Genomic DNA, 26,447 nt, shown 5'->3' with positions numbered 1-26,447 from the left:
GGACTATGAACAGAGTGAAACAAAACTTGGAGGAAAGTTGTGTAAACCATGAGGATTTAATCCTTTTGAAATTAATGAGAACATTCCTATAGTAAGAAGAAAAAAAGATCGCGATCTTAGAAAGAAAACTGAAGCTTTGGGGCGAGGGGGGGGGAAGGTAAATAATATTAATAGGGATAATTAGCATTTATGGAACAGATTTTTTTCTGTTTCTTCACTAGGTGATGGGCTTTCCTGGCTTGATTTTTCTCTTCCCGTTTTACAGTTCTTCCTCAAATGTAACTAGCAGCATTCACTTGAAAATCTGCGGGTTGAATCTTACTCCTCTTCTTTTTTAATAGTCCTTGATGGATATTATACTCTATCTTTGTGTCTGCGTGCGTTTCTATCTTATGAGGGAGAGCTGCTTTAGACAGCGAATCACACTAGCACCCACGTTTAATAACTAACCAAAACATTTGCCCTTGACATTCTCAGCACCGTAATGCTAATTAAGCAAAATAAACAGAGATGAAATGAAACCCGGGCAAAGTACTTATCCCTCCTCGAGATTTAATTTGGGATCAGCAACACCGCTGACGGGAGAGGGGAGCTGGAGCTGCAACCACGTCCGCGCACGGACGCTGAAACACCGAATTATTTATTAAACCTTCCCCTAACAACTTGTGCTTTAAAGGTCACTTCAGAAAGAAAGAAGAATAATTTAAAAAAAAAGGAATCAAGGTCACACGCCGCTAATCCTGACTCCGGGGCGGCCTTTCCCCTCTCTCCCGCCTTCTCCTCTCACGCCGTAGCGGCGCGTTACCTCAGAGGAAGGCACCGGGAGGGGGGGGGGGGGGGGGCGTGGCGGGGCGTGAGGCGAGGGGTCGCGGCGGCGGCGGCGGCGGCGGGGGGGGTAAAGTTCCCCAAACTTCGCCCCGACGGGGCGGAGCCGGCAGGGGCCGCGCCCCCGCCCCGCTCTGGCGCTTAAACGGGCGTCGGCGGCTCCCGCCTCCTTCCCCAGCGGAGTGCGGGCAGCGCCGGGCCGGGGCGGGCCGGGCGGTGGCCTTCCCCCCCCCCCCCCCCTTCCCGTTCTTGGTAGGGGCGGGCTAGGGGGAGGAGCGCGTCGGGACGGACCGGACCGGGCGACGGCGGGGGGACTAGGGGGAGCTGCTGCACCTGATACACCGGGGCGGGAGCGCGGCGAGGGAGGAGGAAGAGGAGGAGGAGGAGGAGGAGGAGGAGGGGAGGAGGAGGGAGCGGCGCTGCCCGCCGCCTGCGAACGCCTCTCCCCGCCGTTAGTCAGCGCTGGTCTCGCTGCTTCTCCCTCCTCCCGCCCCTTCTGCGCGGAGCTGGGCTCTCGCTCCTGTTCCCCTCGGGGCCGGCGGCAGCGCGTCCTCCTTCTCCTCCTCCTCCTCCTTCTTCTTCCTCCCCCCCGGGCCCCATGGCTTCGGCCGGCAGCGGCATGGAGGAGGTGCGCGTCTCGGTGCTGACCCCGCTGAAGCTGGTGGGGCTGGTGTGCATCTTCCTGGCGTTGTGCCTGGACCTGGGAGCCGTGCTGAGCCCCGCCTGGGTGACGGCGGACCACCAGTACTACCTGTCCCTCTGGGAGTCCTGCCGCAAGCCCGGCAACTTGGACAGCTGGCTCTGCGAGTCGACGCTGCACAGCGGTGAGATGCCGGTGTCGTGTGTCCCCCCTCCCCGGCTTCGCTCCCCTCCGCCCCTGCCCCGTCCCTCCTTATCCCCCCACCACCACCTCGGCCGCACCCCGGGCACTGAGACTTAACCCCCCCCCCAGTGCCCTGGGTGCCCCCCCCAGCCGCCTCCCCTTCACCCTTCTCCGGGACTGTCTCCCAATCCCCCCTTCCCCTCACCGGAGCCGTGCCCGGTCTCCCCTCCTCGCCCGCTGCCGCCCCTACTCCCCGCTCCGGCCACCGGGAAAAGTCCCCGGTACCTTTGTCCTCCCGCCCTCCGAGCCGCTTCGTCCGTCCCCATCGGGGGTCTCTGGCCGTGAATAGCCTCTGCTGGGGGCCGGGGGGGGACATACGGACACGGAGGGTCCGTGGTGGGCTCGTCCCTCTGCCTGCGAGATCGTCGAGGGTGCGGGAGAGGTGTGTGAGTTGGCTTCTGTGAGCGAGAGGGGCGGCGGGGTTCGGATCCGCCTTTGGCGGTGCTTTCACAAAAAGATCCCGAGTTTGGACGAGTTTCGGTTATTTTTCCGTGTGGCGGCAGCTCTCGTAGAGTGAGAAGCTGTTGGGGATCAAGTATCCTATAATTCCACCCCCCCAGCGCGTCCCCATCCCCCGAAGTCTCTAGTCTTGAAAAGTTGGGGCTTCCTAAACCCAAACCGAGTGTTATTTTGTCCCGAGTGGGGACGCCTGGACTCTCCATCCCCCTGCCTGTGCTTGTGTGTGTCTTTCTCTAGCAGGTATTGAGCTTCCCATCGTCTTTCATAGTCCTTTGCCTTCTTGCCACACTCCCTGCTTTGATTTCTTGATACTCATTCATTCTTCAGCTTTCTAGGTCTTTGGTCATAGATTTATTTTTTTTTAAATGTCATTTCACTCTTGCTTGGAGTACTTAAAAAGCGGGTTGTGAATGATATAAACAAGCTGCCTGTTGAATATTTTTCAGTAAATTCTTTTGTAGTACCACAATTGTTTCGGTTTTCATGGGTTGTTTTATTTACTTTATGCCTGATTGCAACTTCTGGAGTCCCAACAGAAACTGAAAAATGAAGCCAGCCTGTTTCTCCCCCTCCCTCCCTGTTTTCTTCCCTGTCCCTGTTTTCCCCACACACACGCTTGCATTGCTAAATCATCCATTTGGATCACTGGGCTCTCCGGCTGGGTAAATCGTACAGGCACAAGATGTTTGTTTTGGGAAAGAAGGCAAGGGGCTGACTGTATATTCTAGATGCTTTCCTTTTTCCTTGCTTCTCTGAAATCCTTGTATAGGTTCTGGGAAATAACTGATTTCTGCTTGAGTAGAAATTGCACAGGTTCCTTTGCTGCTGGGCTTATTTTTTTTTCTGTCATTGTGTGGAGTAATATTTGAGGGTTCAAATGTCGTTTGGGGTTTTGTTTTGAATCATATGATACCAAAACCAATTGTAAAGAAATGTCGGTTTCAATCAGTTACCAGGGTATCTACACAAACTTCGGAGAGCTTTCTTTTCCTTCCCCAGTATAAATGGAAATTTATGTAGGAATGTCAGCTTGTACGTGTCTCCCTAGCAACATGAATCCTTTGCCCCTTCTGCCTGTCTCCTGCAATAGTATCCCCTTGACTGCAGAAAGACTTTTCAGATGGCTTGAATGAGAACCTGCTTCAGATCCCCCCCCGCCCCATCTCCACACACACTTTATTGGGCTCCCCCCCTCTATCCATCTCCCCACCACGCATGCGTGTGTACACACACACACACACACACGCAGTGGAACATTAAGAAAAGCAGGGCAGTTTATGGAATAGCATAAAAGGACACGAATCTCTCTTGTTGCTTTATTGGTCACCTGTCTGTTTATGAGAAGGTGGAAGGTGAATGGGTGAGGACAGACAGGAATGAAATGTAGTTTTGTCGGATGCTGCGTGTTGAAAATTTGTCCTCTCCTGGTGCTTTCTTCTATCCTGTGCAAAAATTCCTGCCTGTTCAGTTTTATTCAAGTTCCTTGAATGAGCTTTACTCATTTTCCTCGGATACTTTCCAGTCTAGTGGAGCCAGGTTTCACAAGCTACTGGGGAAGAAGTGAATGATTGTTTTATTTGAGGTGACTGGAATAAACCCTTCGCTTTCCTCATGTTTGGCACACAATGCTGCACTCTGAGGAGACCTGAAATATGAGAAACTGTACTGTTCTGCCTTTGCCTTCTGCTAGTGTGTTACAATTCCCCTTAAAGTCACTAGGAATGCTCCCAGTAAGTTCACCAAGTTGGATTGGGCTAATTTTTAGACCATTTTGTGTGCTTGCCTTAATATTTTCAGTGTGCTTTCCTCCTACCTCGAGAATCTAGCAAGCAGTATATTTTGGAGATAGTGGAGAGCTCCCACAGGGAGAGCTCCCACAGGGAAAGCTCTTTTAGCTTGGTACCAGTGCAAGCAGCTTTGTAGCTAGCTAGCTGTGAAAAGCAGTAGTACGCACAGGAAAAAGGCATCTTCACCCATGGTTTTAAGAGATTTACTTCATCATCCCTTGAAGGAGAGCACCTCAAGTGGCACCATCAAGGGCAAGCTCATGCCAGAAGCTGTTAAAGCATATTCGAGGTTTAATTAAAAACCTTTGTTGTAATTAGATGTAGGACCGCTGACTGCTATCAAAAGGGCAACTTAGTGGAGAGCAGAAGGAAATGTACAGAGCGTGATTACATTGGCTGTTACAGCAGGAAATAATCCCTCAGTTTTCCTTGAGCGTTGCTAGTGCTTAGAGTGTGTGTTCCTGCATTCATTCACTGTTTTGAGGGCTTTTTTTATAGCTTGCAAGCAATCCTTTGCTCTCATACTGCTTTGAAAGTTGTGTAAGTACTTCACAATATTGATGGTTCAAGTATGTAAAGTAGTGAGTCAGATTAATTTTTAGAAACCTGAAGATTATAAAATACCTCATCTTAATTTGCTTTTCTTCTTTTTTTAGTCTTTAGAGTCTATGTAAATCACCTGTTCAATTTTTTTCCTGTAATTGCAGGAGCTACGAAGGTATTCTTGCATATCCCTCATCTCCCTTATCCCTTGATGAAATTCTAAAATTCCCACTAATAGCAACTTCAGGAGCTGAAAAACTAACAAAGTTGCCAGTATGGAAGGCTTCATGATAAAACCCTGAGATCCAGAAATGCTGCTTTACAGTTTCACCAGCTGTCTGGGCATAAAATTATTTTCTATGATCAAAGCTTAACTTGGCTAATGCACAAGTTGTCTTTAAGTCAGCTGTATTTTAAACTCATGTGCTAAACTGAAAAAAAAACTTACAGGGTTTGGAGTGTTCCTTTGGTGTCTTTAAACAAAATTTTTTTTCAGACCTCATTTGAAGTGGATTATGTCTCACTTGTGATGGTTCATTTACAGATTTATCAAGAGTTAAGAGTTATGTATGAATATTTATTTCTGTCACAGCATCCACCTAAAATTAAATGCATCTGATGTGCAACTGCCTGGTTTGTCTGTGCCTGGACAGGTAGTCGCCTTCTTCCTGCAGAATTAATAACAGTAAATTTGAATTTGTGCAATAGACTGCAGCCATTATAGTTCTTTAAATCAAAGATACACAAATATGATGTGGAAGACATGTATGGTTCCATAGAATCTGGTCTGCAGGTAAACATCGTGTATTTTGCTTTCAATACATGTGTATGCTATTCATAGGAAACAGTGGCTTCTTTGCAGCATTTCAGTTTATTGTGAAAACAGCGTATATAACAATACGTTTGAATGGTTTCATGTTGATTAACTGTATTCATGCTGGTGAATGGGGGTATATGGCTTTGTTACTTAACAACCTGCATATGTGTTCATGCAACATTCAGTTTTCTTTAAGAATATCATACTGGTTAAGAACTGTCCGTGAATGCTTGAAAGACAAGACATTGTCAACAAAGTAAGAGCAACAGGGTCTCAGTACATGTTTAAACTTAGTGGTGAACAAGCCATAAAGGTAAGCTTAACCTACAGCGTAGTGCAGTAGAACAACTTGAGTCTAGTTTTATGCTCACAATTCTGTTCTAATGTGTTCTTATTTTAAGAAAAGCATCAGAGGCTGCTCTTTCAGTGGCATTTGAAGGGGTTTAACCTTAATTATACATTAGATGCAGATATCTGAATTGACATGGCTCAATAGTCTTGGATGGTATCTGCTTGTTTTGAATCTAAGGAGTTGTTCCAAGGGGAAATTACTAGCTCAAAAGCAGCTTCCTCATTAGAAGATCTGGATCATTGCTCAGAGTTGATGCTGATACATATTTGTAAAAAGCTCAGCAAGGCTGATAGTTTGCTGTAAAATAACATAAGAACAACAAATGTAATTTTTCTAAGTCTGAAGAAAGTGGCTTGTATGACGTAAGGAAGAATTAATAAAATATTCCTTCTGGTTTTGAAAACTGTACTCTGTCATTTTGCATATTACTCTCTTTAATAATCATCCCCAATGCTTTATCTGAAGGTGGATATAAAATCAAAAGCCATACTACTTCAAGCTCAGCATCTAAGACCCTGAGCAAGCTGATCTAACTTGGAAGTTGAGTCTAACTTGGAGATTGGCCCTGCTTTCTGGGGGGAGCTGGACTAGATGACCTCCAGAGGTCCTTCCCAAGCTAAATTATTCCATGATTCTATGGTGACTGAGACTCAGTTTATGCCTGATGTCTACCTGACTCCTTCAGTGTGTTCAAAACGCCTTGAATTTGTTAACTACCCCTCACAGTAGTCCCAGGTAGAATATTCTAAGGTGTGCTCCCTTTTTTACAAATGGACCAGTTACTTTAGCTTCAGACTTCCCAAGGACATGGTCTGTGGGAGCAGCAGATCTAAGACTCCTCTTCAGTAGTCTGGATCTTTTAGTATGATGGAGGCTACCGTTTCAGCCACCCTTCTCCAGCCGGCTAAGAGACGTGGTTACAGCACATTGGTGTGTAATACATGAAGTTTGTGTGAGTTTATCTGATCAGGTCAAGAGCACCATACACTTATCGTTGATAATACTCTTTAAAAAAAGTAATGCGGGAAGGAAGACTTCTAGCCTTAGTGGGTTGTTGTTACTGCTGTTCATTGCCACAGTAAAATCAGTAACGTATCCTGTTGCTTTAAGTCTTGTTTATTAATTAAAGAAGTCTTGCACCAGTAAGTTAAAAGATGTTCCTTGTGTTAGGGCTACTATAAGTGGTTTAAATATTTGATGAGATTTTATATTTAGAAACATGCAGAGAGTAACCTTGCCTCCGTTACTGAGTTGTGACCACACAAGATTCAAGGTAACAAGCAGGAGGTGGGGTAAAGTCTATCCAGCTCTATTGCTTCATGTGTTTTTCCTTGTTCCAGTTCTGTAACATAAAGGCCATCATTTTGATGGGAAGTACTCCTTGAACTATTTTAAATGCTAATTGTTTTTCTCAAGGAACAATGGAATGAGTTTTGAAAATTGCAAAAGATTGCCAGTTTGCTTGAAGAACATCGATAACTGTGGGAAATAATTACATTCCTGTTCCAACGCGAAGCGTACTTCTTCCTTCTTCAGATTGCTAAAATGTGATAGTGTATGTAGAAGAGGTCAGAAAAGGTGAGCTTTTCTTGAAAAGCTTGTATAACACATCTCCCACACTTCTCTCCTAATGACATAATTCTAAGATTTCCAGGGTTTTGTGAGGTTCTTGGAGTTGTGGGTGTGTGCGTTTTGGTTTTTTTATTGAATGAATGAATGAATATCAAGTAATTAAAATGGCATAGTAGTGAGCTAATCTCAGAAGAATGCCATGTATCCAATGGACAAAATGCCTGAGTACATGCTGTACTATTCTGTGAATGAATTATAGATTACATGATTTTCTGTAATGCTGTGCTTGTCTTGGAAGTCCTCTGTTGGCAAAAGTGATGTGCAATGCATGTTGCCCTTAAACAATAAAATAAAGATCTGTATAATGGCACCATTTAACTCTTTATTTGAAGATGTACTGCATTTAAAGAATTTTACTCCATGATTTTAGAAATAAAGGCAGGCTGTGGCTCAGCAGCTGTACAACACCCTCCCCAAAGTGTATATATTTTGTATAAATAAGGAACGTAAGCTTTAATCTTCAGGAGAGATGTGTGTCAGTGGGCAGATGAGCAAGCACCTGCTATGTTTCAAGTTGCTCATATATCTGTAACCCCCCCGGGCATAAAACCATCTTGTTGTCTTGCAAAATCTTTCCTCTGCACAACAGCAGAGTTGTTTACCATATTCTTATTGGTTTTGTTGTTCAGCCTGATCTCCTGTAGAGAGGAGAAATAAAATTTGCAGTGATGTCGAAGCACACAGAAAGTTCGAGTCCAGCAGTCTCGGGGCCACACATAGTCTGATGAACACAGCAACTGAAACGGAGACATCGGGCAGATTAATGCAGTCTGTATTTTATGGGAAACTGCTGTAGACGCCATCCTGAGAAACTGAGACCATTTCTGCTTTCAGCGCTGCTCGCTTCTCTGGGAACCAAACTGTGCCCTCCACACTCAGTGGCATCTTCGAGTGGAAGGCAGGGGAGCTCTGCTTGCCATTGAAAGGTGAGCGGAGTCTGCACAACGGCTGCCTAATTATTTTCCGGACTTAGCAAGCACGTCATTCCCTGAGGAGGGTAGGTGGTAGAGCACCCACTGCCCGGAGTGTCCTGCCAGCGGGCCCTTACCTTGCCTGGAATGGAGCTGGCCTCTTCCCCACTGATCGTGGTTACCTTGCTGTGGAGAAAAGAAAAAAGAAGGAGGAGGTCAAGCAACTCTGTAGGTGACTGCTAAGGATGTTTTCCCTCAAAGGTGAGAGAGCCCTGAGTCTGGGCTGCCTTACAGTAACTCTCAGCATTTTTGTACATCGGTGGAAAGGTGCGGAAACAGCACCAGAAAGTTGGAAGGGAGCAGTTAGGTAAGGGGCACTTCAAAGCAAGGCTCAGATTTGGATTCCCTCATATCTATTTGTTCATGGACCCCATAGATCTCACGCTTAGCTCTTTCCAGCAGATGGAAGAGCAGAGTAGTTTCAGTCTACTCTAGTAGTTAAGAAGTTCTTCTGTGAAATGGGAGCAGAGGTTCAAGTCTGGAGCCAGAGCTGGGAAGCAAAGACCTTGCAGTTTCTGAGAAGCCATCTAGCCTGTGGTGTATTGCAGCTAAGGAGCCGTCTGCCTTTCCTCCTTCGTTAGTCAGCTGCCATCATTAGCTGTTAGCATTCCGCGTCTTGGCAAGACGCAGGCATACCTGGGCTTGCTCCAGTTAGCTGTTTTTTGGACATGTCTCTCTGCTTGTTCTCTCTTTCTTTGACTGGCTCTAAATGACTGTCCACTCAGCATCAGGAACACTAAAGCATCCTCCAAGCGTCTCGAACAGTAAATGGAAAGTGGCTGGTGCCTTATGTGGAGCCTCTGAATTATCTTAGGAGGCACTTACAGATTTTGGCACCCAGTATAAAATGCTCAAATTTCTGTTTGGGTGTTGTCAAAATCCTGGTGAATTAGAGCTATGAGAAAGCCTCACTGTTAAACCCACCTGTGTTGTGTAAGACTTGGGTTATTGAGGGCTTTGTCCCTTGTGCTGCTGCGTGTGGATGAAGACCAATTTCTCAGGGAATCGCTCAGTCCGTAAATCTCCTGTTGAAGAAGCAGTAGAAAATACTTTTGTCTCTTCCACAAACAGCTGCTTTTTAACATACATGTGACCTCATGTAGTTATTTCATGTGTTCAAATTCATGGCTTTCTGAAGAAAGACGTGATGTGGAGTCTTTGAGTTCTGTCTTAAGGAAATTATGCATTCAGCCACAGCTGGCTGGTTCCCACAGCTCTGGCAACACTTTTTAAGTGTCGAAGTGACTTGAGGATCCACACACAGAAGTCATTTTCATACTTTAGAAAAATCTTATTCTCAATCCCTAAAATAAAAAGAAAACGTAAAAGCCAGAGTATGTCTGTGCAGCAGCTGGCAGTAATAAGCATACTATACAAATGGACAATGACCAGAAACTATTTATTTATTTATTGTGATTCTTGTATAAGGCTCCACTGTGGAAAGCTGTGGCTAGAGCAACTTACTGGAAGTTTGGTATGGATCCTGCCAGAAAGCGCTTCTCTCTGCGGTGTGCAGAAATGTATGCTACAGAGTCTGAAAAGACTGTACTTGTGCTGGCTGTACAAGAGCAGAGGAGTATGGACTGAGTAATTTATGAACACTGGGCTTCCCAGTTTTAGCCAATATCCCCTTCATCCGGAGCAGAATTCGTCTGAGCAGCTCCTTAAAAACCATCATTTTGGCTCCGGTGAGGTTCCAGAGGACTGACTTCTCCATGGAATAATTTTATGTGAGAACTTAATGGCCACTGCAGTCCTTATTTTACCTCGGTATTTCTGCTGAATTCCATGGAGCTTGGCCTTCCACAGAAGTCTGTGCACCTGATCGTGCTGAAGAAAGACGAGATCTTGCTGATTGTGTGTCAAATGCACTTCTAGAAACTAGGTTCTACCTTTGTGTTTTTGTATAATCATTACACTTTTTAAACTTTTGTTGTCTGTTTGATGGCTAAATTGATGGATGTTTATAAACTTAGAAATAGTTTTGAATATGAAGCAATTAGGAATATCTTTTGCTATCTTATTTATCTTAGTTGATTGTTATGACATTCAGTGGGTTATATTTAATTTCTTATGCGTGGGTGCCTCAACTTTCTATGCTTTACTTGACATGTTCTTTCAAATTCATTATTCTTGAATTTAAATGCTATATTACAATTTCTAAGAAAAGAATATTTATTGGCTGAGGGCAGGTACGTGATAAGTGGAAGCTTTTCAGTGAATCAGAAAAACTTACTTGAGTGTTATTGTGTGTTGTTTCTTACCAAGGCTTTGTTTAGTGCTAGAAGGTGGTCAGTCTTTACCTTCATCATGTAACAGCTGCATGCATTTTCTTACTTCAGCCTCTATGAGGAGAGAACTCGGTGGACAACCGTTATATGAAAGAAAGGAATACGTGATTGTTTCTTAAGAGATTAATTCAGTTCACTTGCAGTATCTGAAAGAGCCCTATACACAAATGTTTCACATATTCCACAGTATGTTTTTATGTCCACTACCTCTTTTACTGTAGAATACAACGTAGGTAGGATTTAATTTGGGGGGAGCTTGCTGAAAACATGAAATCTATGACAATGCTAGCCTTTTGCATTGCTCTTTCTTGTGTTAAAAAATGACCTAGTTATTAAAATAAACATTTCAGAACTTTGATATGTTTTCTCCTTCTTTTGTGGCTTTTCTGGGTTTTATCCTAGCACTGAAGTATTATTTTGTCCAAGAAATAGAGCAGAGAGAGCTCCTCTTAGTTAAAAATGAAGCTTAAAGCCTCAGGTAATTTCATCTGGGGGGAAGAAGGGAGGAGAATCACACATTGCAGTGTGCCATTAACACTGTGCTTCAGTATCGTTGAGAAACAGGCAGAATTGCCAATGAGACCAAGCTGTCCTTACAAAAAGGCACTGACTTACATATGAGGAATTAACTGAAAAGAAACATTATCATCATGGTTTGGGGGGTTGTTTGTTTATTTATTTACTTTTTTAATTGAAGATTGTAACTATAATAAATTTTACACTATATATGTTTTGAAAATATGTGTTAAGTACCTAGGTTCATATTTATATATATTTCCAAATATTGAAATCCACATCCCTAAACTAATAGGCAGATTGTTATGCAAACACTATCATACCATCAGAACTGTAGTATATATTTCCCATGGTTATAGACGTTGTGATACTTCTTGTGCATTACAAAAATATGTTTGGATTTTCAGACCTAAAAATAATATACATTAAGTGAAACTTTTCTTAAGAAATCAGTCTCAAGTGACTTAACGATTGTCAAAAATGTGTTAATTCTAGTTGTTTAGATGGGATAGGTGGTATTATCTGTAATTCGTAAGATAGTCTAAAATGATGGAACACTCAAAATATCTGAAGTTATGCTTTCTACAGTTATAAACCAAGAAAGCAACTTAATTTGGGCATGACTGTGAGATAACAGTGCTTTTTAAAATCTAAAAGTTTATTAAGATTTGTGGGAGTGTGATTTTACTTGTTCCTAACATTTTTCTTAGATAGTAGAAGTGTAGTGTAAATAAACTGTAGTGATGTACACTGAAAAAAAAACTGATGTGCATTCTTAAAGTGTAACCAAATTGTGTTTTGAATCCAGGAAACTAATAATTATCATCTATACGGTCCCATTTTGCTCATGTTTATGCATGTTTCTATCTCTATGAGAACAAGCAGTCTCACTGAACTGCTGAGGCTCCTGAACCGAGTATAGTAACTTATTTGCAAGATTGGTGCGTGCCTAGAAATGGCGCAAGCATATTTTGGATACTCTAAAGTAGGCTTATGATGTTTATGTTCTGTGTACCAGTAACACTATGTAACAGAGCAATCTGCTATTCCCATTTTGATGCTGTGTGTTATAAATCACTCCTGGGTAGCCCAAGGAACACTACAGGTTTTTATTGTAGAAAACTGTTTGCTGTATGCGGTTATATTGTTGCAGCTATCTAACTTACAGGATGTTCTTCCTTCAGTGGTAGTGATTCAGTTTTCTTTGGATGTTTCTTTTCTTTTGTATAAAGTCCAGTGGCCTGGATTTTTTCTTAAAAAATAATTGCTGTTAAGTAGAAGGCCCATGCAGAAGATTTTACTTGCTTAATCCAACTTAAGCTTTATTTTGTCACCAGATCAAATGGCCTCCAGAATTGCAAGTTAAGGTTTTTCTAAGATGACAAGGAGATTTAAACATGTAGTTTCCATGGTAGGCAGTAGAGGAAAATGCAGTCCAGTATTCTTTGTGCACTAATGTCTGACCTTCATGATGTTCTTTAGCCAGAAACCCTCTCGGCTGCAGCTCAAGGCAAAGGCTGGTAGCATTGTATGCTCCTGTGAATGGAGGCTGGAGCTAAAATAAAGAGGCAATTCCAGACATTGTGTCCCAGAGCACAACGTTCAATACCTGATCCTCAGCTAGTAGTGAGGAACTTTGAGTCTCGGTTTTGTCCTACTGTCAACATAATATCTCTTTCTTGAGAAATTAATTTTGTTTAACTAAGTCAGTTCTTTTTTAGTTGGGAGTGTAGGTGTCTTCCAACACTCATTTGTCCTTTTACCTCCCACACCAGTACTATAGTAAGGTAGTTTGTTTATTTTTTAACCTTTCCAAAATCCATACATATATCTGTCCTGGAAGTTAAACTATATACTAACCCCACACTTATATCTTCTTTGCCTTAGTTATTTTCACTTGTTTGGTGGTCTTGCCAATGTGGTTTTGGAAAGCAGTAGGATACTCAACTTTTTTTTCCATTTAGTTGCTACTCCAATGTTGCACACCTTCTGTTTGCATTAGACTTTGGCATCTGATCAATGTAAAGATAACATTTAATATTTTATTATTTGTAGTGGCTTTCAAGAATCTTAGTTTCTGAGTTTTCCCGTCTGGCACTTTGATTTATTTCATCAATTTTGTATGGCTTTTAACTTTGGGGCAATATGGATTTATGTGTCTAGTCTTTGTATCTGTGTAATTTTCTAGTGCAAGGATTCCTTTCATGTTGTTCCAAAGTGGTCCATTCTGTTTGTTTATTTCTGTATTTTATATCTGTAATGCACTCTGATATTGAAAGAATACTTTCTAAATCATCAGTACAATAACCACTTGGTGTTTCTGAAGGATCATGTCAACGTTAAAGCCCACTCTTCATAACGTTCCCATCTGTAACTAAAATCATATTTCCATCCCACTAATAGTAAAGCAGTGGGACACACAGCAAACTGACATTAGAGATTGCATGCTGACGGTAGGAGAATGAGAGATTGTTCCCAGCCTTGGGTTTTGGTCCAGTAAGAAAACAAGGAGTAAAATAGCTTGGAAGGTTGAGTACTTAGTAATTAAAGTATTAGTAAACAACATACCTGGATTTCTAAAAAGAATGAAAATAAATGTGTGTACTTGCACAAACACACCTTTAAAATAACTTTCTTTTTTAGCAATGCTTTTATAGCTCTTCTATTCACTTTCTTCTTTTAATCTCCTTCATCCTTTTCCATATAATATATGAAGGCTTTCTAGTGATAATAGCTGCCAGCCTTCCATTCCTAAACTCCACAGCTGCACTGTCGGTATCTTCAGCAGGTTAGATCCCTCTTGAAACTGGATGTACTGTCTTTTAAAACATTAACTTTTGCTCTTAAAAAAAAAAAAGAATGTGGTTTTTTTGGGTTTTGTTCTTATTTTAGTAACCTTAAGATCTCTAAATTTATTTTGGAAATAATCTTATTTTCTTTGAACTGTGTAATGCATTTGGACATTTTATTCTGAATATCATGTGATTGCTGGTATTTTCAAAGTAATGAGAGATATATTGGATCCATAAGTCCTTTTCCCACAAGCTGATTTTGGCTCATCTTCCTTGAACTACTAAATAGTAGTGATAAACAGTCATCTGATTCTTCTTCTTGATGCCCGTTATTGGAGAGAGACAAGGTCTTACATACTCTTTCACGGAGAGAGACAGCACAAAGCCCGTGCCTTTCTAAAATCCTACAGAAGCTCTTAAGTTAGATCTTGGATGTTGTATGGACCCCTGATGGCCATCAGCTTGCAGATGGATTTTGTTTTATGTGATGTAAGGCTGCAAGGATGTTGTTTATAACTGCATCCATTGTGTATGAAGATAACTGGGAAATACACTGGGACAAATCCAGAAGTTGCTGTTGGGGAAAGAAGAGAAAAACTGGCACTTCAGATTTGACTTGTTCTGCATCTAATGATTGTTACTGCCTTTATAAGAGCTTGACTTCTGCCTTTTATTTTTTTTTTTTAGTGTTGATTTTTTTTTTCCCCTTTGAGCATCTCCTTCCTTTACCTTATTATTGTTATTCATATTATGTGGCCTTGGTAATTCCCCAGTGACAGGTGTATATGATGAGCCTCCATACGTTTCCCTTCCTATGTCATCCTAATCAGCTCAAGCACGGGGTTGACTTTCTTCTGTGAGAAAGTTATGACAGACTGGGGTCAGCTAACATGCTAGCTAATCCTGACCCAGCCTCAATTTCTCATTCTCAATTGGACAACAACCAGGGGACCAAATTATTCAGTCTTACTCGAGCCAAAAATCCCAATGAGGCCAACTAAGCCTTGAAAAAATGTGGGAGGTTGCGGCACTTTGCTCCTGAGTTGCATCTGTTGTATAAAGGTGTTTCGCTAATTAGGAGAAAAGAAATCCAAAGCACAGTTGTTTATTTACCCGAGACTTGATGCAGCCTCTGTGTTCCTCATATTCTGCTCTTCCTGTCAGGTCTATGGGCTTGTTTTACTGAAATTGTATTATTTTTTTCCCCTCTCTCTCTTTTTTTTTTTTTTTTTTTTCCTTCCCCTAGACTGGCAGATAGCTACTCTTGCTTTGCTGTTGGGTGGTGCTGCCATTATTCTCATAGCTTTCCTGGTTGGGTTGATCTCTATCTGCGTGGGATCTCGGAGGCGGTTCTACAGACCGGTTGCAGTCATGCTCTTTGCTGCAGGTAAGCAGATTACCAGCACCATCACAAAAATTTCATGAGAGACGCTTCACTTTTGTGAAGGAAGACATGCCTTGTTCTGCATACTAATTCAGAGGCATTTGGTTTACTTCTGTGTTAACTCCGGTGAGGTTTTTCAGGATACCGGTTCTGCACAGCATTAATAATTTTTGCAGTTGCACTATTCTTACTTCATAAACAATTATTTATTTGCATTGTATTTATTGTTTTGTGAAGAACATGCAGTGGGGGAAACTACAGAGGATAAATCTCAAAAGTACCATTTTAAATCTGTGACTTTATGCTGCTTGATGTCCCCGTTTTTATTCTTCATGCAAAGCTATTTCTGTTATTTTAATGTTCTTCCTTTTACAGTTTTAAAACGGGAAAATTAATGCCAGAATGTGAACCCTTGAAGCCCTACGTGTGAAAATAAATAGGATTAGGTTGCAAGGTGTTTATATATGTCCCTGTGCCATGAGGAATTAATTTCATTGTGTCAGCTTGCTTACTTAGTTGTTAATTTAACAAGCTGTCACAGTGTAGCCCCTGTTTGGTTTTAAAAACATGAAAATGGAACAGTTTATACAAACTATCACAAAATGTTAAGGGAGACCTATGAATCTGAATTGTCTGTAAGACTGGTCCAGTGAGGTGTAATTACAATATCGAATCATGTCCTTTTTGTACATTCTGGTGTTTTGGGGCTTAGTCAGCACGGATGTTTCTGTTCCTCCTGAGATTCACCAAACCTTCATCCTGGTTTGCCTTCATCCTGTCACTCATATCTGCATCGGAGCCAGCAGCTTAAGCCCCTTTCTGATAGCCCATAATGAAGAGGATGACAGAACCTAGTCTTCAGGATGTATTAAAAAAAAAAAGCGCCACTTTACAAGGATATGAAAAGATAAAAAGCGCGGAATTTGCAGGGAATTCGAGGATGAAACAAAGCTCCAGGGAAAGCTCCTGCTGCCCCCTGCTGATAATGGTACCTGGACTGAGCCGCAGCGTGTCAGGATGCACTTTTATTTGCTCAAGAGATACTGATAGGTGATGTTTCATTTGCTTTTAGGAAATGAATGCAGCCTAGGATCAGATTTCCTGAGCGGAAATTGTATCTTTTTGTTCTATGTGTCACATTGCTTGCTTGGTTGGATGAGTAAAGGCCCTGGTGCCATTATTTTAAAATTTAGTATTAATTCTGAGGTTATAAAGCATGCTGGGCAGTTAACTTTGAAGGAAATGGGATTATTGAATTTCTGTAGTGGTTTCTTATTTGGCTTTTGACTTAATTTCTCATAATATTGTGTAGTAACTTAGCAATTATTCAGCCATACACTGCCTATCTTGTCATATTGCTCATTTAGTACATAGTTAAGTTTGTACTAAAAAAATAAACAACTTTCCCCAAGAAAAAATTTCCCCAAATCCTGCTATTGAGCTTAAAGTTTAATCTATTCTCCTCTGCATAAAATTAGTTCTAGTCTTTACTGCAAAAGTTTGGGGGTAGGGGGGCTTAATGCTTACTTGAATCAAAAAGGAAAAATATATTTTCCTGGGGTCGAGTGGACCCTCAGCAAGTTTGCTGACGACACCAAGCTGTGTGGCGCGGTTGACGTGCCGGAGGGAAGGGATGCCATCCAGAGGGACCTGGACGGGCTTGAGAGGTGGGCCTGTGCCAACCTCATGAAGCTCAACAAGGCCAAGTGCAAGGTCCTGCACGTGGGTCGGGAGATGAGTGGATTGAGAGCAGCCCTGCGGAGGAGGACTTGGGGGTATTAGTCGATGAAAAACTGAATATGAGCCAGCAATGTGCGCTCGCAGCCCAGAAAGCCAACCATATCCTGGGCTGCATCAAAAGAAGCGTGGCCAGCAGGTCGAGGGAGGTGATTCTCCCCGTCTATTCTGCTCTCGTGAGACCCCACTGCACTACTGCCTTCAGCTCAGGAGACCCCAACATCAGAAAGACATGGAGCTGTTAGAGCAAGTCCAGAGGAGGGCTACAAAGATGATCAGGGGGCTGGAGCATCTCTCCTATGAAGACAGGCTGAGAGAGTTGGGGTTGTTCAGCCTGGAGAAGAGAAGGCTCCAGGGAGACCTTATAGCAGCCTGCCAGTACCTAAAGGGGGCCTATAGGAAAGCTGGAGAGAGACTTTTTGGAAGGGCATGTAGTGATAGGACAAGGGGTAATGGCTTTAAACTGAAAGAGGGTAGATTTAGATTAGATGTAAGGAAGAAGTTCTTTACTGGGAGGGTGCTGAGGCACTGGAACAGGTTGCCCAGAGAGGCTGTGGATGCCCCATCCCTGAAGTGTTCAAGGGGCTTTGAGCAACCTGGTCTAGTGGAAGGTGTCCCTGCCCATGGCAGGAGGGTTGGACTAGATGATCTTTAAGGTCCCTTCCAACCCAAACCATGCTATGATTCTATATGATTCTATGATATTGGTGCTTTAGCTCATGAGTGGTGTTCACCTCTTTCCTTTGCTTCTGTGTGTGTGCGCGCATGCATTTTAAATAGCCATGACCTGAAGCATCTAAGTAGAGAGGTGGTGAGGCCAGGACAGCCTGCCCCATTCTTCTACATTTTCTGGCAAATCTGAGGAGAATCCTTTGGGGATTTGATGCTGACATTGTTAGTGTCATTTCCTACAGATTTTATCTTTGTTGTCAGTGATTTTTAGAGGTGAATATGGACTGGCATATCTTGAAGTAATTATGAAAAGAATCCCCTACTGAAGAGGGGAAAGTTAAAATTGCAGCACAGTGGAGTTTGTGCCTTATGCAACTGTTCATGGATTTAAACCTTCACCTGTGGATTTCACAGAAGGTCTTTGAGGATAAACCCTGCCCTGACCTGTGAATCTGCCAGATATTCTGTATGACTCTGGTTAGGAGTCTACCAGCTGCATCTGGAAGAAGGACACAGGATGCATTGCTCAGAGACATTTAATGATCTGTGTGGGTGTCAGGTAGAAAACGTCACTATGTGGGAGAAAGGACAAAATGGAAAGATGGTTTCCAGGCACTTTAGAGTCTGAACAGTTGGCTCCAGGCATTTTTTTCTTCTAGTTTTGATTTATTTTGATTTATTTTTCTTTTTTTCTCAGCTTCAGGTTTCAGTTAGCGACTCTGTAGGTGAGGAAGAAGATTGACTCACTAGGTCTGGAAGAGATGAGAAACCAAAAGGACAAAAAAAGTAATTCAGCCTAGATACTGAGAATAATCCAGCAAGTGATCAACAGATGTGAATGCGTTTAAAATATGTACTGTCAGCTCTGTGTAATGGGGAGAGGAACAGTAATACCTCAGGTAATGGAAAAACGTGGAGCATAGAGAGAGGCAGTTGCAGGACGCTCTTGCGTGCAGCCACCTTGGCTCATACACTTCTTCCCAGCATTTTTGATCTAGTAGAGGTCACTAGTTTATGTACTTGATGGGAGCATCTTAGTGCTCATGAACCAAACTGGCCCTGAAAGCTGCATCCTCAAAGTACAAACTCACAAACTTGACAATGTAGGAGTCTCATGATATGGTTACCAGATAACTGACTGCTAACAGAGGCTTAATTTAGGGCTAGAAAGAGAAGGTGTTATTGTTGGAAGTCCATAAAAGCAAACAAAAACCGTAATTTAAAAGGTGTTTGCCTTCTGGGGCTATGTTTTAACAATTTTAACAATGTTTAGAAGAATAACCAGTTGAGGTTAGTAAGCTTTTAACACATTTCACAGGATGCTTTTGCATGTAAGCTAGGGAAACAGTGGCTAAGTGAAAGTATTATAGGTGAGAGAGTAAAAAAAAAATGATGGCAGATAGTATTTGGAGAATACTTAAAGGAAGTGCTTTACTCATGTGAAGGAGCAGGAGGGATGGTGTGGAGAACAGAAATACAGAACTTACTGGCCAGCAACACCATTTTTATGATTGTAGACCAATTAGAAAGCCACACCATAAGGGGTTTTTTTGACAGCAAAACTCTTATAGTCAAACATTTGAACAAGGAAAAAAAGATGACTGAAATTGTATTTTCCTAGTTTTAAATCATTTGTTGTGATTTCTGTGTGTTTAATATGGTGAGTACATATAATTGCATATATTTCATGTAAGTAGAATAAAACTAGTATTGCTCTTCCTGGGCAATTGTCTTGCAGGCATTGTATTGCTACTCATAAAAATGGGTCTAAACTGAAAGTGAATAGTCTAATTTGAGATGACTAGTCTTTTTTGAGTAGCATTTTAAAGTGGAATTTTTTTTTTTAAGATTTCTTTTGCAGCCTTTTTTTTCTACGGGAAAAGACTAGCGCTTCTGAAGACAGGTAGTACACACCCTGACATAGGTCAACATAGCACAGAGTTCCTTTAAATTCATTGGAAGCAGATCAGTAGTTGCAAGCATTGGTTTTAATGTCTTTTGGGGTCATACTGGTTATTTTTCATAACTCCACTAACTGCTGTTTCTAGCCTAAACAGGTCCCTTTCCACTCTACAGGGAGAAACAGTGACGGGAGGCAAAAATAGTGCAAAGTGATGACAGTGTTACACAGTGTGGTTGTTTCCACTGGCTAGTTGCTGCCAGCACTTCCTTTGAGTTTTACAACAGTGTAGCTGGACCAGTAGTAGCAAAAGCAGGAACCCTCGCTGTAAAAATGTCTAAAATACCTGTTGTGGGTGTTGCTGCTTTAGCAACATGTTCTGCTTCCAGAAGAGTCACTGTTTTTGTTTTGACAAGTCCAATCTGTACATTAAAATTCAGCATACTTCGTATGTTAGATGGAGGGAAGGTGGAAAGCTTCCTTGGTTGGCACTTGACACAGGCAGTTTCTGTATTGACTCAGCAGATGCCGCATCCCCAGTTCAGGAAGCCACTAAAAAAACTTGCTTATTTCCATTCATCTTAGGAAATCCTTTTTGAGTTTGGATGATCTTAAAGATGTGTCTGAAAGCTGAGCATATGTTCAGGTGGTTTTGGGTATAATGATGCTCTTGTTATACAGAATTGGAATGCATAATCTTTTCATAAGAGTAGGTGCTTCCCCTAGTGTACCCTGTCAAAATTTCTCCAGTGTTGTGGAGTGTTTTGTGAGCTGGCGGACAAAAATTAGATTAAAACAGAATAACACAAAGTAACACTTCAGTAACTTCAGGATTAAAAAAATCCTGTGGATTTTGGTATCCACATCAGAAAACCCATTATCCAAATGTTATTCACGTTATTCAGGTTATCAGTCTCCAGTAAGAGTCCAAAGACTAGTCTGTAGGCTGGGGGGGGGGGGGAGGGTGAGAAATTTCCAATTAGTGTTTTGTAAAGTGTTATCACCGAGGGTGTAATGAACATTGGAAATCATGTCCCCATACCAGTCCCAACCAGAGTGTATGTTGGAATGAAAAGGCAAATGACAGACTTAGAGTGTGCAAAATGTTCAAGCAGTAGGAGAATATAGTTAACTTTATTTTATTTTCCTGTAATTTCTCAGTGTAATTTCAGAAGGGCTTCTGTAGCCCAAAGTAGTCTTCCTCTCTGTTATCTGCTGGCATTTTATATTGGCTCTGGCTTTGTAACAATTCTCTAAATAGTGTTCGTTCTTCTTACAATAGCTAATAAACTAAAAAATGACCCAGTCAATGTTAAAGGAAGTAGTTATTATGGCATTACATTGCGTACCATTGAACTTTCATCAGAGTATGTCTCAGGCCTGCGAATACTTAAGCACGTGCTTAACTGTGTGGATGTGCCCACCCTGCCTGGAATCAGGGGCTGGGGTCGTTTGCAGAGGCACTCACATGCCAAAGTCTTCAAAAATTGCTAGGGTTAAATGCTGGAAGGGAGCATTGCCGTAAGGTCATCATATATCTGAGGGGCAAAAAGGATGTTTTGTACATTCCGGTGATGTTTAGTCTTTTGTGGGTGGCAGAACAAGAGGCCTGAAGAATCAATACATCATACAGCTTGTTCTTGTCTTCAAGTGTAATTTTCACCTTACCTTGGAAACTGTTGTCCCAATTTTCTGTTAACAGTGCGCCTGGATTTAAAAGATACCAGTGAAACCGAAGCCTTCCTGTGAAAATTGGGGTTATTCATCTGTGTGTTTTCCTTTTCAGGTTACTGTATGTGGGTTTTTTTGATGTAGCACAGTAATTAACAGGTTTGCTGAGTTCCACTGCAGACATGTGGATCGGGCTGCAGATCTGGCTCTCAGAGACAGTGCTGTAGAAAGTAATGATTTTTAAGCTTTTTACTGCCTTGGATTTAGTCTGGTTTATTAGCTTTTTTTCATCATGAAGCATTTCTGACACACCCCCTAAATTCATAATACAAGGCAGTGTTTTGCCAGTTGGAAGTTCAGTGACTGATCAAACTTTATAGATTCCTTGGTATTCTGTGTAACAATATCATTAATTCTGATTACAGTACACAGTAATGCATATGAAATATGTAATTTAGTGAGTCTCTACTGAACATAAATATGTATCACCTACTACAACGAATTATTTCTAGGCTAAGTAAACGATTTGATTCTGAGCTATATTTCTTAATATTCATTTATTCTTGCTTCTTGTTTTGACTTATTTATAATAGCTGTAGAACAAGTGATCGTAGTTTTGTTATTATGGAGGGAGTAATGGCTGCAAACTAAAATACAAAGGAGAGAGAAAAGAATTGGGAAAAGATTGCTTTCACTGTTTATTTCATGGACATCTGAAGGATTGTCATTATACCATAGCATTAGCATTTGTTCATTAACGAGGGAATATGGAAGAATCTGTTCTCTGTGAATGAAATGAAGGTGATATTTTTTTCAAAAAGAGCAGTACTTACAAGCTAAAAATGCACCAAGAGCATTTTAAATATGAATTTCAGTTATGTGATGTTTTCCTTGTTTTACAGAAATTAATTAAGGCTGCTTCTGACATGTGGGTTTTTTTCTCTTTCAGTTGTTCTTCAGGTGTGCAGCTTAGTCCTTTACCCAATCAAGTTCATCGAAACGGTCAGCTTGAAAATATACCATGAGTTCAACTGGGGCTATGGCCTGGCTTGGGGTGCAACTATATTTTCATTTGGGGGTGCCATTCTTTATTGCCTGAACCCTAAGAACTATGAAGACTATTACTAGAATCATTTAATGAAAAAAAAAAAAAAAACAAAAGGATTACCCCATCTTTTCTAACTCACAGTTTTTTTAGAACACTTGTGGAGCACCAAACAGTCTGCTCTGTTGATAAAATAGCCTTTGCCTTTTGGGTGTGAACACTATAACCAGCTTTTACAACCATTTAAAAGAACTGCAAACACTAGGATTGCTGATCTTACATAGGCAGATGCTGCAAGCTGCTGATACATAAGCTTCATTTTTCCTGACAACAAGCAAAAGGATCTACGTGACAACGATCATTGTGAGAAAACCAGTTGGAATGAGAATGCAATGCCAGCATCTGCTATTGCCTTCAGGGGAGCAGCTGGTATAGGCTCCATTTAGAAGTTTCCCTGTATCATAGAGGATTCAGATGTCTGATAAGCAGGCAATGGCATCTTGTACAATAGGCTGTGTTGGCCCCTTGTTACTTGCTCAAAAAAGCTCTTAAGGAATTAGTTGCAAGTGACTGTGTTGAGGGCAGTGAATGTAACTGGTTAATGACTTGTCTAATATCTGCATTCAACAGTCTTCTGGGAGAATAATAATAAATAAAAAAAGAAACAAAACCAAAACCAAGCCACCAACCTCACAGGATTTCATGAATTGGTAATCAACTTCACCATGCCAGCTGTAGCAGATTGTTGAAGGAAGTCCAAACGCGGAGACATGTGCTTCTGACTGTGTAGTTGGAAGTTGTCTCAGCTCTGAGTATTTTGCTGGGAGGGTGGAGGTAAGGGGGAGTGGAAAAAAGACCTCGTCTGTCCCTGAGGCATTTAAAATGCATGAATGAATTGCAGTTGTCCTAAGTACCCATTTAACTTTCGAACATCATCATGACAAGAATGCATATGGAACAAGTTTAGTTATATTTTTGAAACGTATTTGTTAGTACAAATGAAAATATATAGTACAAGTATAAATGCAGAGGGAGAGAGACTATTCATCTTAAAATTGTGATATGAGCTGTGATGCAGTGGTTAAAATACTAACTTTGTACACGTTCTTGAGAGTCTTGGATTGGTACCCCCAATTTTGGTTGGTGTTACAAAATAAACATAAAATGGTTTATCTTCTGTATATGCCCTTGTATAGACTCGATGTTATGGGAAATGCTTAAAAGTTCACATCAAGTTAAGGTAGAACTGGACAAAATAAGTACTCGCTATTCCATGTGTAATCTAGTACTTAACTAAAAATTGTTTTCTAAGGCTGTTGCAAAGAAAAAACTGCCTTTTTTTTTTTTTAAATCTAGTTAGGTTGTGAGTGTCTCTGATCATCAAGAATACAGCTGAGACCCCGTCGTGTCCATCTTAAAACATTAGCACCGCAGGAGGTAATATCTTGTTTTTAAAGGCTGAGTTTATAATGGACTGGCTGATGATTATGTACATCTAATTACTCCTTCCTTAGTATGTTTCCCACTTAAAAACATCCAGAGACTGTACACATGAAATGAAACCCAAGATAAAATAGGGAGAACTTTTACATCAATTTAATCCGCATCACTTTTATTTTTGTTTACGATTTGCTTATTTGGATATTTTCGATTAATTATGAACATATTTTTATACAATTCTAATCTTTAGAAATAACTATTTTTTTTAATGGAGAAATTTAAAATATATTCTATGTGGACCTCTGCAAAATCAGGTATGCTGGGGTTGCACATCCACCTCTCTACAAATGGTTTTCCTGGTGCCATGGAAGGGACTGCTGAATTTTACTCAATGTTAAGACCGCATCTACAGTGTTAATGCCTGTGCCACTGGTTGCAGGGTGCAGAGGGACCACAGGGCTGCCTTCAGGTATTGCTGACGTAAAGAGATGGTTTCTAAAACTCTGGGGCTCTCTGGAGTTAAATCTTTACTACCATGGCAGAATATTCCATATCAGCAGTCTTTCCAGGACCAGTGGTGATTAATTAGATTAGATGGAGCAAAATGATAGTTTGACTTTGAAGGGATTATATGGCGATGCCTGGAGAACAAAAAGGATGGCAGGAAAAATTATGTCCACTTGTTTCACAGGCACCAGAGAGCGTTTGTAACTCTGCTTTTTTTTCCTGAGACTGACTTAAGGCGGATATTCAGTATATAGTTAACTCTGTATCTTTCTGAACAGCTGTGTAGTTCTGCTTTTATTTAGCAGCATGGAGAACATTGTAGTTTGGCATGGGAATTAGGTTAACATAGAGAAGCCCACTGTGAGATGTCTGTACCTTTCCAGGAGGACGGTGTTTTGGTGCTGACGTTGCGTGGCACTTCACCTGTGCTGACAAAAAGGTACAGTGCTGAACCCATATCGTATCCACTAATTTATCCAATCATTTTTCTTTATGTAGAGTTTGAGTAAAAACAACTGTCAGGCCTAAGGCGTATGCAAATTAATGGCATGCGCTCTGAAATTCACCCGGCTGTTAATATGAAAGGTGTTCACGCAAAAAATTTACAAACGTGAATGCCTGAAGACAAGGTTCTTCAGTCATATTTGGGTCAGAGATCTGATTTTCAGTCTCAACGCCTGCTTTTCCTCTTGAAGGTAATGCAGTCTATTAGGACCCACCTCTCAAACTCCTCAGGTCCTTTGTGTTTGGGCATCTAGTATATGGGTTTAGGTACCTACTTTTAGCTTATGTTGCTACTGCCGTTTCTTCTTTTCCCCCCTTACCATTGCCAATTTTGGCAAGCATTCTGTTTCTCAGCACTGAACTAAAAGTAAATACAACATTATGCTGATATATTTTTTTTTCTAGCCACAAAAAGGCTACATATCTGTGTCTTGAGTGTACATACGACAAATGAATCATTCTGTATGTTGTGCTTGTGTCATGCTACCATTATTTCAGTTATTTGGCTTTATCTCACTGGCAGGATGATTCTCTCACACAACAAATCCATTGTTTTTCTTCTAAATATATATGAATAAATACATATATAGCAAACTTGCAAGCAGGGCTAGTTATTTGTATTTTTTAAGCTTAAAGTATACCGTCCGGTGCTGACAAGTACCTAGCACCTCTTCTGGATTTCTTGCACAACTTCGTTTAGCTTTTGTAAATTTTAAAAACAAATATAGAGAGACCTATGTGTTTGAAATATAAATGATATATATGGATTAGCATGTAACTGTATATTATTAAACATGCAATGAACTGACTGGTAAGTGAAGTCTAATCTTATGGCTAGCAATGTAATTTATTCAGACTGTATTTTTGTACAGAGCAGTGCACACTAACCTATTGCCTCTGTGTCCTCTATAATGCCTAAAACTGTGCCTAGAAATTTCATTTCTGTCTTTAAAGGAAAAAAAAAAAGACAACTAAATGCTTCATGTTGTTGATGGTATTGGTTTTTCTGATGTTGTTCTTATTTATTTTTGAGAAGTGTATGGTATGTTTATTAAATGAATCCATCAAAATACGGTTCGTTTTAAATGGTCATTGTTAGCAGGGAAAGACACGTGGTTTTTTATCAAAACTTTTAAGTTTGCAGTTTTAATACCATTCCTGCATTTCACGATTTTTGTAGCTTACATAAAGTTTTATGTGAAAAAGTAACTGAAATAAAAAAATTGTTACACTAACCAAATGTGCCTGTTTTGCTCTGAGTAGAATATGTACGCAGCTGAAATGGCGTGGTTTTCTGTTGGGCAGGCTCAGAAGGAACAGTCTGCTTAGGCTAGTGAATATGCCTGGTATTTGGTTGATATACTAAGGGAGTCTTACCAAAATACACAGGGGGAGAGGGGGAGAGATGCAGGATCTTGCCAGTGTAACCCCTCCATCTTACCTGGCCGTAAAACCAGTAGCACTGGGTCGGTGTCTGGGTGTCACAGAGCCCATACTGCCTTTATAAAAATGCAAGTATTGTAACATTAGAAAGCCAAATTGCTTTTAATGTGGTAAATAACAAGGCCATGTGTTGAAATGGGAATCTATACTGAGCACCTTGTTCCGGTGGGGGAATTTATTCATGATATACAGGTTTCTTTTTCACATTTCCAATAACTAATACTTTTTCCCATTGTGATTCTGAAAGCCAGGTTACTTTCTACCCTGAAAAAAACC

General features: G+C 41.2%; 1 protein-coding gene across 1 annotated transcript; it reads left to right on the top strand.

Moving 5' to 3' along the window:
• The first annotated feature begins 1,152 nt into the window (after positions 1-1,152).
• TMEM47 (transmembrane protein 47) lies at positions 1,153-25,968 on the top strand. The gene is made up of 3 exons (XM_075033534.1): positions 1,153-1,649; positions 15,115-15,255; positions 22,182-25,968. The coding sequence occupies exons 1-3, from the start codon at positions 1,424-1,426 to the stop codon at positions 22,358-22,360; spliced, it is 546 nt and encodes a 181-aa protein (XP_074889635.1). The 5' UTR covers positions 1,153-1,423; the 3' UTR covers positions 22,361-25,968.
• Positions 25,969-26,447: the final 479 nt, after the last annotated feature.

Source organism: Buteo buteo, chromosome 8 (genome assembly GCF_964188355.1).
Source record: "Buteo buteo chromosome 8, bButBut1.hap1.1, whole genome shotgun sequence".
NCBI classification, from domain to species: domain Eukaryota; kingdom Metazoa; phylum Chordata; class Aves; order Accipitriformes; family Accipitridae; genus Buteo; species Buteo buteo.
Note: the sequence above shows the minus strand (reverse complement) of the source record. Positions and strands in the feature narration are given on the sequence as shown.